The sequence below is a fragment of the Mus pahari genome, chromosome 1, assembly GCF_900095145.1.
Source record: "Mus pahari chromosome 1, PAHARI_EIJ_v1.1, whole genome shotgun sequence".
NCBI lineage: Eukaryota > Metazoa > Chordata > Mammalia > Rodentia > Muridae > Mus > Mus pahari.
The window spans coordinates 137,272,835-137,286,694 of NC_034590.1; the positions used below are offsets into that span (position 1 = coordinate 137,272,835).

At 50.1% G+C, this 13,860-nt stretch overlaps 1 protein-coding gene across 1 annotated transcript; it reads left to right on the plus strand.

The window, feature by feature from the left end:
• The first annotated feature begins 3,215 nt into the window (after positions 1–3,215).
• Dmrt3 (doublesex and mab-3 related transcription factor 3) lies at positions 3,216–12,943 on the plus strand. The gene is made up of 2 exons (XM_021202702.1): positions 3,216–3,943; positions 11,287–12,943. The coding sequence occupies exons 1-2, from the start codon at positions 3,475–3,477 to the stop codon at positions 12,246–12,248; spliced, it is 1,431 nt and encodes a 476-aa protein (XP_021058361.1). The 5' UTR covers positions 3,216–3,474; the 3' UTR covers positions 12,249–12,943.
• Positions 12,944–13,860: the final 917 nt, after the last annotated feature.

Here is a 13,860-nt window from a genome sequence, read left to right on the forward strand (position 1 = left end):
TCCTCCTCCTCCTCCTCCTCCTCCTTCTTCTTCTTCTTCTTCTTCTTCTTTTTTTTAATGCCTGTACAAGGTGTTTTACAATCCCCTGCCCCGGCACCTGTCAACACCAAAGCTACCATGCCATATAGTCAACAAAATAGGAACCCCGACTTCCCCCTGAGTGAGAATACAGAACAGATGTCCCCATGTGTCTTACATCAAGCACATTATGCAACTGTCCTTTGATTAAATGTTGCGGGGGGGGGGGCGGGGAAGGATGACACCTATCGGGACCTCCAGATTTGGAATCAACACCAACACTTTCTCAACAAGAACACTGGCCTTCGGAGCTTCCGCTGTTCCCGCTGTTCCCTCTGAGCATGTTCCAAAAGGAGCAAGCACGATGTTGTTTTCAGCCGCTTGAGTATCAATACCTACCATATCTTACCCAGTGAATTGTGGTTTGAAAACACTAGCACACCACTCAGAGGAGCTGGGAGTGGGTGTCCTCTAGTGAGGTTACTTTCACTTGTAACCCTCCCCCTCCCTGTCCAATTTCTTTGATGATTTTTCCCATAAATGCATAAGCTGCAGGGACTTAGTAGAAGCAGGCCGCGCCTCCTAAATGTGATTCGGACCATATGCTTTCTACATTCATCCCCGCACGGGCTTTTCTTCTCTGAACTAACTGCTAACACGTTATAGTCACCTTGAAATTTCCTCTGCTATTTTCCAATTAAAAGCTTAATAGCCCTGGAAACGGAGTTCATGTGGTGAAGTTTACCATAGCCCCTTGTTCTGAAAGGCTTTCTGCTGGGATCCCATTATGTGCTTGAATAAACCCTTTCTGCAAACAGAAATGGGACTCGGGGTTGTCAGGTGTTGGGTTACAATAGACTTTGAGGCAGGGGACATTTTACCAACATAAATACAAACCTGTCCCTATAGGGAGATGTTGTCAAATACTGGGATATGGAAAACATTCCCATCAAATATGAGAAAAGGATTACCGCGCTATATCAAATGAGTATTTAGATCTCAGCCCTCGATGTGCACTGGAGTGAAACGGGGCCCAGTACCAAATAATACCAGAGTGTGTGAGTGGCACTGGGATGGGGTGGCTAGGTGACCCAGGAAGGAAAGGGGATTGCTTTGAGAATGAAAATGTCCGCTAAAAACCTGGTGCAGAACTCTGCTGCTCTCCTTCCTCAGAGAAACTAGTTACTCTTATTTTCCTGATCCATTTCCCTGACCATTTAAAGAGAAATTCAGCTTCGATAAAAGTCCGTTGTCCTCGTCTTTCTTAGGTGCAGATTTCAGATCAAAACAGTACATGTTCCCAGATTTGTGCCATTCGCAGATCATAAAAAGTGATTCCTGTACCCCCCTTTCCCCCTGTTTAGGGCCCAACGATCCACGCGTGACCCTTGTGTCCAGTCTCCACAATTTACAAAAGTCCTACTAGTTGTAGAGTTAGGAACTTGTTTTTCTGACCAAGGGTGGTAAAGGGGTCAGATTAGAAGGTGTTGGGGGGGGGGAGGGCAAAAGCCAGGGGAACTGGTTCCTTGCAGTTTGGGGGAAATTATCTTGGAGATAGCATTCGCGTGCAAGGGGTTCCTTCCCAGTCCCCGCAGGTCATCCTGGAACAACTGCCAACTCCTCGGCGCACCTGAAGCCCGAGTAGCTAAGGGCATCGAGGGAAAAAAAAGGTACAAAGCTACATATATTCCGCGTTCAAAGCTATATCCCGGTTCCAAATCACTCTTCTGGGCAGAGAGCTTGCTGCTTGAACTCCGCGACGACGCAGTCCTAGAATTCACAGCGAACCCAGATCGACAACGGTGTTCTCTTCCTTGGCTGGTGGTAGGGCTGGGCACTGGAAAGCGACCTCCAGAAAGAGACGATGGCCTCTGTGCAGCTCAGGAGTCAGGTACCGCAGCAGACCCGTTTACGTTAACTTCCACCCACACAGTAAGAAGCAGAGCGCACGTTCCCAGGGGCCACTAAAAGACCATACGGGACTTCCATCTGCTCCTTCCCACTGAGTTGTTAGAGAGGTCCCGAGCCTACATTATGCCTTGATTTTTGTTCGGTTGTTTTCTTGGTTGAATGAAAGAAGAAAGCCGTCTCTACTCATACATAGTGGTACTTGACATCGGACAAACCAATACCGAAAACAAGGAAAGAGTATAAACGAAGTTTATGCTGTTAAAAAAAAAAAGGCTTATGCAGTCTAAGGTTATACACAAGACCCTTCCCACCGTCACGCAAAGATTATTATGAGTAGGGTCTATTCCTTATTCTTAAGTAAAACACAGCGGCTGTGGGGATTTGAACTGGGCAATTCCGGACCTTGGCTGATTCCGTGACCGTTGTGTGAACAAATACCAGGTAACTTTGGGGCCACTGCCTACGCCCTTGGAAAGTTTAAACAGTGCTTAAGGAAACCATCCAAGAGAGCACTTCCCGGGCAGTCCAAGGCAGAGAGATCATTCAAGGTAGAGATTGTTATTTTAAAGACAAGAGGAGGTTAAGTAGAAAATTAAAGTTACCCTATAAAAACGAGTTGTCTTCCTAAAGCCTGACAGATTTTTAAAAAAAATACTCATTTTTCTCCTGTAGCAATGAAAAAGAAACTAGATTGCAAAACGAAGCGAAGAATTCCGGAATCACTACTACCCTTCTCTTGATTCCTCTTGCCAGGTGGTAACTGTCCGGTTCTTGGAACCCGGTTCTCCCGGGGCCGACCTGCGGTGTACCCTCAATTCCCTCGCAAGCTCCGAATGGCTGAGACCAAGGGTGGGAAAGAAAGCGGTCTAGGGCTCAGTGCTTCGAGGCCAGTCCTGGAGCGACGTGAGAGGGTAGGGAAGAGGCCTGCCGGCTGGCTTACAAACACCCACCCCCCTCCTCATCGTCCCCCGCCCCACACCCCGTCCGCCCAGCGCGCCCGCTGTACCGCAGCGGCGCAGTCCCTCCCGGCTCAGGAAGGGGTAACAGAGCGCTTGGAAGTGGGGGCTGTGAGCGCCCCCGCCTGAGAGGCCAGGCTGCAGGTGGCGGGGAAGGTGAGGTGCAGGAACCCGAGGGGTGCCTGCCAGGGAGGAGGAAAGCGCGTGGGGAGCTCAAGGAGGCTGGGACCCCGGGGGGTGGGGGTGGCGGCGGGAGGGAGGAGGGACTGGGGGAGGGGGAAGGGCGGCGGAGGAGGTGCTGGGTCCAGTCTGCGAGGAAGTGGCTCAGACCGTAATCAGAGCTCTCCCCGGCTCCTTGCAGCTGCCGGAGAGCCTCAGGGTGGGAGGACCAGCGGGTGGAGCCTGCGCCCCCGAGAGCGACAGGCAGAGAGGCGGCGCGCGTGGGGACCGGCGGGCTGCGAGCGCCCTCGGAGCCGGGGAGACTGCTGCGGTACCTCCGGCCGCCGCGGACCTTCCGGGGCCTCCCGAGAGAGCGGGCCTCCGAGCTCTGTGCTCCAGCTCCCGCCGCCGACCGGGGGGAGCCCTGGGCATGAACGGCTACGGCTCCCCCTACCTGTACATGGGCGGCCCGGTGTCGCAGCCGCCGCGGGCGCCCTTGCAGCGCACGCCCAAGTGCGCGCGTTGCCGGAACCATGGGGTGCTGTCCTGGCTCAAGGGCCACAAGCGATATTGTCGCTTCAAGGACTGCACCTGCGAGAAGTGCATCCTGATCATCGAGCGGCAGCGGGTGATGGCGGCGCAGGTGGCACTGCGCCGTCAGCAGGCCAACGAGAGCCTGGAGAGCCTCATCCCGGACTCGCTGCGGGCTCTGCCAGGGCCCCCGCCGCCGGGGGACGCCGCGGCCACCGCCGCTACCGCCTCGCAGTCGTCGCCAGCCTCCCAGGCGTCCCAGCCGCCGGCGCCGCCACGTCCCGCCGCGGAGTTGGCCGCGGCCGCCGCGCTGCGCTGGGTCGCCGAGCCCCAGCCCGGGACGCTGCCAGCGCAGCTTGCTAAGCCAGGTGAGAGCGTCTACGGGGCTGGGGTCGCGCTCCGAATGAGGGAACTTCGAGGGCGCTCGGGGATCCGTGGGGAAGGCCGAGGAGGAGTTTGTAGGAAGTGGACCTTGTTGGGCCTGCCCAACCCCCACCAGGCACCGGTTCTTGCTCTCCCGGAAAGGGGGTCTGGAGAGTCAGAAGCCGATGGAACCCAGGAGCCCGCCAGAGGGGCCAACCAGAGAGCCTGGCTGTGTGTCCCTATCGTCAGATGCTTTCCCGGGGTTGAAAGGGAACATAGCAGGTCAATTTCAAGAGTAAAATGATGTCTTGGGGAAGACCGACTTTAAATGCACCACGATGAGGAGGGTTTTCCGGGCAGCGGGTTTTAGACGGGTGGGGTGGGGTGGGGGCTCTCACTTGGAGCAAGGGGGTAAGTAGGTAGGTGCTGGCTAGCAGTCAGGGCCCAGTGTTTTGGTGTTTCTAGGTGATTCTGGGCTTGGTCCAGGACATGGAAGCAAAACAGGCGTTCTGTCTCTTACTTAAAGGAACTAGGAGTGGTTTTGTTTTTGTTTGTTTGTTTTTGTTTTTGTTTTTTTTTTTGAGTTTTTTTGGCCAGGCTAAGAGACCTCAAGTCTTAGAATTCGAAAAGAAAAGAAGCACCTTTTAAGAACTGTAAGGAAAAGGTTCCAAAGTGAAGCCACTTACTCTCTTTTGCTGAACTACTTCTTTGACCCTCTAATGCCATGTCCCCAGCTGCTGTGGTGCGAAGAAATTAAAACCAAAACTTGGCCTATAGTGGAGAAAACCTAGCAAGTGCTTTTGCAGGATTGTGCGGGGGGGGGGGGGGTTAGCCTGGCCTGAAATAACGCAGGGGCTTTCCGGCCATCTAGCTCCCCGCTGTTCAGAAATGCTTTGATTTGAGGGGTGGGGGTACCAGGGTTCTGAGCCCTGACAGTGGACAGACCACCGTTTCTACTTAGTTCTCTCTTTCTGGCTCTTTCCTGAGTCTGGCTGCCCCCATTTTAAGCCTCTTCCCCTCTTTCCTCGGAGGAACCTCTAGTTTTACTCCTGGCCGCTCTCAGCCTCCTGGCGACCGGAATTCAATGGAGTTTGGTGTTTCCCCTTCACTGGGTAAAAGTACAAAGGAGACAGGCCCATCTCCGGAATAGGGTGTACTGGAATTAGGAGTGAAAGTGCCGCCGTTTTCGGGAGCTAGAGCCTCTCTACTTTCTCAGCTGCTCAATGACAGCCCTTCTTCAGAGAACCCCAGAGCACTGCGCTGAACTGGTGGTGGTGTAGGGGGGGGGGGAGGTGCTCTCTGTTGGTGTGTGGTGGGGTGGTAGGTAGCTTGACCAGTCAGTCAGTCCTACCTTCTGGCTCAGTTGTGCCCTGTAGGCCTGAAGTTGAGAAAGCAGTTTGCTCACTGGGTTTTGGGGCTATTTAACTACAAGGAACATAGAAACATGTTTCAGAAGCACCGCCCCACGACCCTCATCTTATATCTGTGGGTTTGCCACTAGAGAAACTAGAACCTATGGTGGGAAGAGTGTCCTGAGAACAAGGAGGAGTGTTTGGTCTTAGTCCCAGAATTCCATGCTACTTTTAATTTTTCTGTTTCTGGTTTTCCTGGCTCTGGGATTAGAGTCCCCCAGGACTAGAGCAGAAGACCTAGTTAAAATTAAAGTTGCTATTTTACAGTGCTCAGCTGCCTACCAGCAGCTCTTAGAGAGCAGCAGCCTTGAGTTCGGTGGTCTCTGCCCCAGAGGGGACTCCTTTAGCATCTTGTGGTTCTCCGCAGGTTGTCCTTCTCTATAGCCAGCATATAAGAAGAGCCACAAAATCCAAAGCAAGGAGAAAAGGGAGTGGAGGAGGGTGTGGAGGAGGTCAAGTTGAAGCAGGAGGGACCAAGCCTTAGGAGAAGTAAAAGAGGCAAAGATTTTCAAGGGTGCTCACCAGGCTCGATGCAGGATTTCTCTTCCTCTATGTTCACCAGCTACTCAGAAGTAGCCTGAGCCTTCCAAATTGAGAACAAGTGATTGATAGAGAGAGGGAAAAAACAACATGAAGGGAGAAGGAGGGGGGGAGGAGGAGGAAGAAGAGGAGAAGGAGGAAGAGGAGGAGGAGGGAGAAGAAGGGGAGGAGGAGGAGGAAACCGGCCAGAGACTGAGCTGTGTGGGACCAGGGGTTCAGTTTCCAGCCGGTCACACCACATACCTTGCACATAGCTAGCTAACTAGCTAACTAACTTTTGTTTTCGTTTATCAATTGCGTTCCTTTAAGGAAAAAAAAAAAAAACACTTGGCTTAAGAGAGAGAGAGTTCTAAAAACAAGCTGATTCACAGTTTTTCACCAGGAACACAAATAGATTCGTCTCTGCAGCATGTGTTTTGAAAAGCAACTCCGTTGGGAAGGGGGCAGCCCAGTTAAAAACTCCTGGTTGAGACTGCCTGTTGCTGCATGGCTGTGCTTTTGCATGCGGTGCTGTGTGTTTGTGTGCGGTGCTTCAGGATCTTTAGAAGCACAGTAGGTCTTCCTGTAGAAGTGCGTCCATTCCTCCAAGAGAGGAAGTGTGGCCCCATTGGGGCAGAGGGGCCATGCATGACCAGTAGTGCTCAGCGGCAGTCTCTGACCATTTTGTCTGCTCCTTTGTCAACCTGGGCTTGGGTTGTTTGCAGGCAGAGGGCCTCCCACACATCACTGTATTCTTAGAGACCAGTGCAGGTGGAGCATCAGCAGGCGGAGGGAGTCTGTTTCTTCTCGGAATCTTTGAGGGAAGCACAGGCTTTAAGGACGGTGACTAGGCATCATGGGAGAAAACCCGTGTAGTTCAGGGAAGAGATGTGAACACCAAAACTCGGTTTTCTAACTGGAAGGGATCTTTCCTAAGCTCTCTTTCAGATGTCTTAAAGGAATGTTTTGAGCATTGTTTTCAACGTGAGTTTAAGAAGATTCTACTGGCTGTTTCAACTACGGATTAAATTTTTTTTTTAATTACAGTCCTCTGCCAGTCATCTCTGATGTAATTAAATTAGATTTTGATTGCGCTCCAATTTCTAAGTTACCCTTTGCTATAGATACTATGCAACCGGCACATTCCGATCCTAACTTACCTCTGTGTCACCTCCATTCCACCCCCCCTCCCACCCTTCCCTATGAAAACAGCGCAGGGAGCCTAACCTTTTGCAGCTGTGTGAGCTTCTGACCTGGGAGTCTTAAACCAACCAAGCCACCCTTTCAGGACTGAGGGCTCAGGACCTGAGGGAAATTAAGGGTCATGGCCAAGGCGAGAAGCTACAGCCACATTTGCTACCTTAACCCAAACTTCTCCTCTTGAGGAGGGTCCTGGGTGGCCATAGGCCCTGGTGCCTATGAAGGAAAGGGAAAGATCAGTGGCTGTGGAATCTTCCTTGGTGTGTATCTGCCATATGACAGATATACCATATGTGTGTGTGTGTGTGTGTGTGTGTGTGGTGTGTGTGTGTGTGTGGTGTGTGTGATATCACATAAATATATAGATTCCACATATGTGCCATATGTATATATATATATACACACACATATATACATACATATATGTGTATATAAAATAAATTTAATTTAAATAACTGATATATATATATATATATATATATGCACACACACATTGTGTGTGTATGTGTGTATAATTTAAATGCTCTTGAAGGATATTTGGTTGGAGATTGAAGAGGAGGATTGGAGAGTAAGATTCTGAAAGAGGCAGACAAGGCAGAGAAGAGAGGGAGAGGGAGAGGAAGATGGATTTTGGAAAGCTGACTTTATTTTGCCTCCTGCTGAAGCCCCTTTATGATTGCTCTGGGCTTCCAGCTCCAGCGTGTTTTGGATTGCCCAGTCTGCTTCCTTCATTTCAATTCTTTTCCCTTTCCCTTTTAATTCTCCAAAGAGAAATACTCGGGTATTTGCATTAAGGGTTCCTGTGTGATTGTACACCCTGGGCAAGGAAAAAGCTGGGAACACTTACAAGTCACCTGGGGTGTGTCTACCTGTGAACCGAGATGGATTGATCTGAAGCCAGGGGCTTGAGGAAAAGCCAGATAGGAAGAAATGCCAGGACAGCCAGACTGCCACTTGGAACCTCTTATTCAGATCTGACTTTGGGGGTAAAGAATCCAGTCTTTTCCTTGCTCAATTTGTTGGATTGGTCAGTTGCAGTGACTGGGCACAGGAGGCTGGGCTCTCTGGTGGTCCTAACCCTGGTGGCAGGAAGCCCAGGAGAAGCTAGTTCTGACAGCATGCTGGCTTCTCTGGGTACTGAAGGCTGTCTGCTTGCCCCTGGTCGCTGTTCCCCCCCCCTCACCTAAGGACTAAAGCAAGTCTCCCCGAGCCCCTCCTTCTCAGCCCCTCTGGCTTCAGCTCCTGGCCTGCTTCCTCCTGATCCCACCTACCCTGAGAGGCATTGGAATGTGCCTGTCTGTCTGGTGGAGCCAAGGACTAAGGTTAAAGGATAAAGAGTCCTCCCATAGGAACTGGAATCTGTTGCCAGGCAGAGAACCCCCAGCCTGCTCCAGGCCTTATAAATCTGAGGGATGACAATGCTCTCTCCACTTACAACAACTTTTCCTCTCCCTGATGGATGAACTCTCGGGTTTAAAAGATTTTTATTTTTCTGTCAAGGATAGCAAAGTTGAGAGCTTTCCAGGTGTGTAGATGCGCCTCTTATTCCCAAAGACAGGGTCATTTCTCTAGCAGAAGCAAAGCCAACAGCAAACAGAACCAAACCTCACCAGCTCAGCAGACTGCTGTGACACAGTGCCCTATTTTCTTGTTTTATGGTAATATATAGGTGACGTATTTTTACCATTGTGAAGTGGACATCTTGGTGACATTAAAGACGTTTATAATGCTTTAAAACACCACTATCAACCCAGAACTTTTTCATTATCCTCGATTGAAACCTCATGTTCATGAAAGAGTAACTCCTGTCTCCCCTCCCCTAGAACTACCTCTCTACAGTCTCCTTACTTTATCCTTTCTAAGCATCTCGTAGAAGCCACATAACTTTTGTGGCCAGCTTATTTTAGGTAGAATACCCTTAAAGTTCTCCTATGTAGCAGATATCAGAATTTCATTCCCTTTTGAGTCTGAATAATATTCTGATTACCCCTTTACTCATTGATGAACAGTATGGGTTGCTCCACCCTTAGGATCTCTGTGCATAGTGTATTTGATGCCTCCCAACCTATGCCTGGTCATGCGTGCTTTCTCTCCAGCACATGCATCTATTTCCTCAAGATAATAACTTCCCTGAGCTTATGCTTCCTGCTGCCTTCTGTCTTTTTTTTTTTTTAATTCTGTATCTTTGTTTTGGCTTATAATAAAGTCAATAAATGCTTGATGCTGATGATAGATAAAAGCTGAATTTAGGTGTCTAGAGATGTGAACTATTTTAAACATTATATCAGTTTGTGCATGGGGGGGGGTAAGTATTGAACTTGTTTTTCAAAGCTCCACTGAACAGGGGTCAAAATGCAATTGTGTGCTCATTTCAGAGCTAACTAACACACTGTCAGTGTCCACCCTTCTCGAGGGTTTGGGAATAAAGTGACAGGGAGTTATCTATGGGGTTATCTATCAGGGCAGTAATATACATGAGGGCAGGTTGCTTAGAATATAAATCTACATGAGCCTTTTTGTTTGGTCGGGTCTGTCTTGTGTGTCAAGGACGGGGGATTGAAGCAGTTCAATAGTTGGGAGGTAAAAGCTGGACCTGTTGTCCTGGGAAGCAGCAAGAGAGAAGACGCTACATCTGTCTTGTAAAAGTAGATCCTTGGTGTGTCCCCTACCCCTGGTGAAACCCAGAGTGGCCATTGGGAGCAAAGGGGGGGATTCATTGGGTAGACTACAAATGAACCCCAACAATCAAAACCTCCTCCTTTTTATTAAAGAGCAGTGCAATGAAAGTGGCGGTTTGGGATGAGTCTGAGTTTGCATTAGACGTGGTATGCTTTGTTATAATCTAAGAATGCTTTAAAACACTTACCTTTGCCTACAGGCTTTTGTTGGCTTCCCTTGTGCTTAAGACCTGTGTGGTGTTAAAGAAATGCACCTCAATGGGCCTTTGTTAAAAGCTTTGAAAGTAAACAACAACAGGTAGGAGGGTTGCCTTCTGGAAGCTGCTTTGATGAAATTTCACCTCTGGCTATCTGCACACAAGCAGGTTTGCCCACAGAGAGGCCCACAATGAGGCTATTCAGGCCAGAAGAGAGGACACAGATCCCATGGCTCACAACCTGACAACTGCCCCATGGCTCACAACCTGACAACTGCCTCACTGGGACTGGTTTTTCTCCTTCCTTCCTTCCTTCCTTCCTTCCTTCTTCCTTCCTTCCTTCCTCTTCCTTTCTTTTTCCTTTAGATCCGTTACTCTAGATTAAGCAGCCACTACTGGTACATTTTTTTTTAAGGATAACAATCTATTTGCATGTAGTTTGCTAGTAAAACAAAATCTGTTCCTTTATTTACAGTGAAACCCAGAACCCCCTTGCCCACTCCCTTCTGACTATTTAGTACTGCGACGCTCTCCTCTTGGGTAACATCCGAGGTTAAAATGTCACATTGGCAACTGGTCTGTTTCGTAGCTAGTCTTGGCTCTATTAAGAAAATTCTTTGTCATCCTTCCTCCTTCAAACATACTTTGAAGTGCTGCTGTAGGTCCTTTTCTGTGGCACACCAGTTCACACAAAGGCAACCGCCTACCTCTTCCCACATGGGGCGGACAGTTCCTGAACCTTCCAGCCATTTCTTTCTCCCCCCCATCCGGAATTTGAACTGGCTTTGTTGGGCCTTTGGTAAGGACCAGGCAGCTGACTTTGCCTGGCCCTTCAGTGGCTTTTTATAAGTGATTTCAAGGACTGTGTTTGCCTTTCATTTAGAAACTATATCAAGGAGTTATTGTACATGATAACATGATTTAAAAAAAAAAAAACCCTGTCCGGATCACAAGCCCTATTTAGCATAAAACCAGGCCATGGGAAGCAGATGTGATTATTAAAGTGCCCTATGGGATGGTTGCAGCAGATGATGATGGCCAGAGCCCTTCCTGCGGCCTTTTCCTGCGCTCTGGCCTGGGTCAGAGTCTCACAGCCCCCCATGTGGGTAGCCATTCCGTTTTTTTAAGGCACGCCTCCTCTCCTACAGCATTGAAAACACTGATTGCACCATCTTCGTTTACTGACCCCCAGCTGCTGATTCCCTTTGCCAATGGCTTTTGATTTCTTCTTTAAAGACTGGCAGTGTGTTATGACCCATTGAGCCAAACTTCCCTCATCCCAGAAGGCTTGAGTCTGAGCACACCAGGAGGGGATTAACCCAGCTGTTCTCTTGCCTTTCAGATCTGACAGAAGAGCGAGTTGGGGACAGCAGTTCCACGGACAACGCTGCGGAGGCCTTCAGTGACAAAGACACCGACCAGAGGAGCTCCCCAGATGTTGTCAAAAGCAAGAACTGCTTCACCCCGGAGAGCCCCGAGATCGTGTCCGTGGATGAAGGTGGGTACGCCGTGCAGAAAAACGGGGGCAACCCCGAGAGCTGCCCCGACAGCCCCAAGTACCACGCTGAGCAGAGCCACCTCCTGATCGAGGGACCGTCAGGGACCGTCTCTCTGCCCTTCAGCTTGAAAGCCAACCGGCCACCCCTGGAAGTGTTGAAGAAAATCTTTCCCAACCAGAAGCCCACTGTCCTGGAGCTCATCTTGAAAGGCTGCGGGGGCGATCTGGTCAGTGCCGTGGAGGTCCTGCTGTCCAGTCGGTCCTCCGCGGCTGGGGCGGAGCGGACGGCGGAAGAGAGCCTGGTGCTGCCCTCCAGCGGCCATATCTTTGAACACACGCTGGGCTCCTACCCTATCTCTTCCTCCAAGTGGTCGGTGGGCTCTGCCTTCCGTGTCCCTGACACCTTACGCTTTTCCGCGGACTCCAGCAACGTGGTCCCCAACCCCTTGGCCGTGCCCCTGCAGCATCCTTTCCCCCAGCCACCCCGGTACCCGCTGATGCTGAGGAATACTTTGGCCAGAAACCAGTCGAGCCCCTTTTTGCCCAATGACGTCACCCTGTGGAACACCATGACGCTGCAGCAGCAGTACCAGCTGAGGTCCCAGTATGTCAGTCCATTTCCCAGTAACTCCACTAGCGTCTTCCGGAGCTCGCCTGTGCTCTCCTCCCGCACCACAGAGGACCCTCGGATCTCCATCCCGGATGATGGGTGTCCAATCGTGACAAAGCAGTCCATCTACACAGAGGATGACTATGACGAGAGGTCTGACTCCTCGGATTCTAGAATACTCAACACGTCATCGTAAAGTGTACCTATGGGTGGTGACCAGGTGTGTGTGTGTTGGAACCCTGGGCGCCCCCCCCCAGGAGAGTCCACTAATACTGTATACTCTTTCCTGTTTGACAGAGTGACTGTGCTCGATAGTCCTATACATTAGCAATAAAAACATAACTTATTTAATTCCCTGCACTTCACTGGAAAATGCCAAATAGCTCTGCTCTATGGATTTCGTGCTGAATGCTGTAAATGACACTAAAGCTGAGGACGGCCAGGGAAGGCCGGGCCAGTGGGGGGTTTAGTTGGGGGGGGGTCAGCTTTACCCCCTAAATTCAACCCGGAATGTTCAGTGACATAGTATACTTGAATGCCATTTTGTAAAAGAGGATTCCTCAGGACACTGGCAACCTTAGGGAGTGGTTCGATTGCCAACTGACTATGAGCAGGGACATGATCCGACTCCCTTTCTAAAGAGAGACTGCACTCAGACTAGAGCGGACTGAGCCAGGCTCTTATTTAAGCTCGGGCTGTTTTCGGAGACAAACTTCATTAAGAATCATTCTTTTCACATGGCTGAATCGAAACACGTGTAATGTCAACATAAAAATCAATCCCAGCTGTGAACTGCATGAAACGTATCGCGAAGCAAACACAAGATTAAGCTTTGTCAGGTTAATGTAGCATGCTAAGTAAGGACTCTAGAAAAATAAACTAAGGACACGATCTTGGTTGATGTCTTTTCTGCTTCCGGAAGGAGGCTCTCCAAACACAGAACCTCCCTACTAATGCATGGGTCTGAAACCAAGACACTGTTCAATGGGGACATGTCGTAAACTGGGCATTTCCTGTACTGGTGGGGCCGGCCCGTCGGGGGTTCAGCAGGTGTGGGTTCTGGTTTACTCCCTAGCACTCCAAACTGAACAGTATCCGCAGAACACAGTGAAATACTAAGACTGTACAGCTGAGTGAGAGAAAATCGGGGTGTGTCCAGTAAAGACCTGACACCAAACCCACTGGGTACATTAAGTACGTGAGCACCGTGGCCCCGGAAGTCCCTCAGCCTCACATTCAGAACATAGGTGTGAGTCTTCCCCCTTCAGGACTTCCCCCCTCTTCTCTGGGAAAGCATTTTCAGGCTTGCCGGACCATAACTTACTGTTCCCGTTCTTCAGAATGCCTGAGAGCTGGTGATGGCTGCTCAGGTCAGACAGTCATGCTATGAACCTTATGAGTCTGGAAGGGAGAGCGAATAGTCAAAGCACAAGGGCCTCCCTCTACATGAGATGCAGGGATCCCCCCCCACACACACACACATACACACAGGTATCAGCTTTGAGGAGCTCTTGAGTGATGGGAAAAGGGTGGCAGTTTGTCCTGAGACTCCTTCAAGCCCAGAATGGCTCTGGGAGAAGGGTCTTATTCAAAAGAAGAATCTCGTTTTTATTTCCACAGGGTGCCCCTGGGATGAGCAATCTTTGAGAAAGATTTCTTTGTGTTGCTTGGACGATTAATATGTTTCGTGGGCACAGGTTACATACCCGAGTGCTTGGAAGTAAAGAGCATTTTGCTGTTGAGGCTCTGTGCAGACATTAGTGCATGCCGGGCAGGGGTGGCACACGCCTTTAATCTCAGCACTTGGG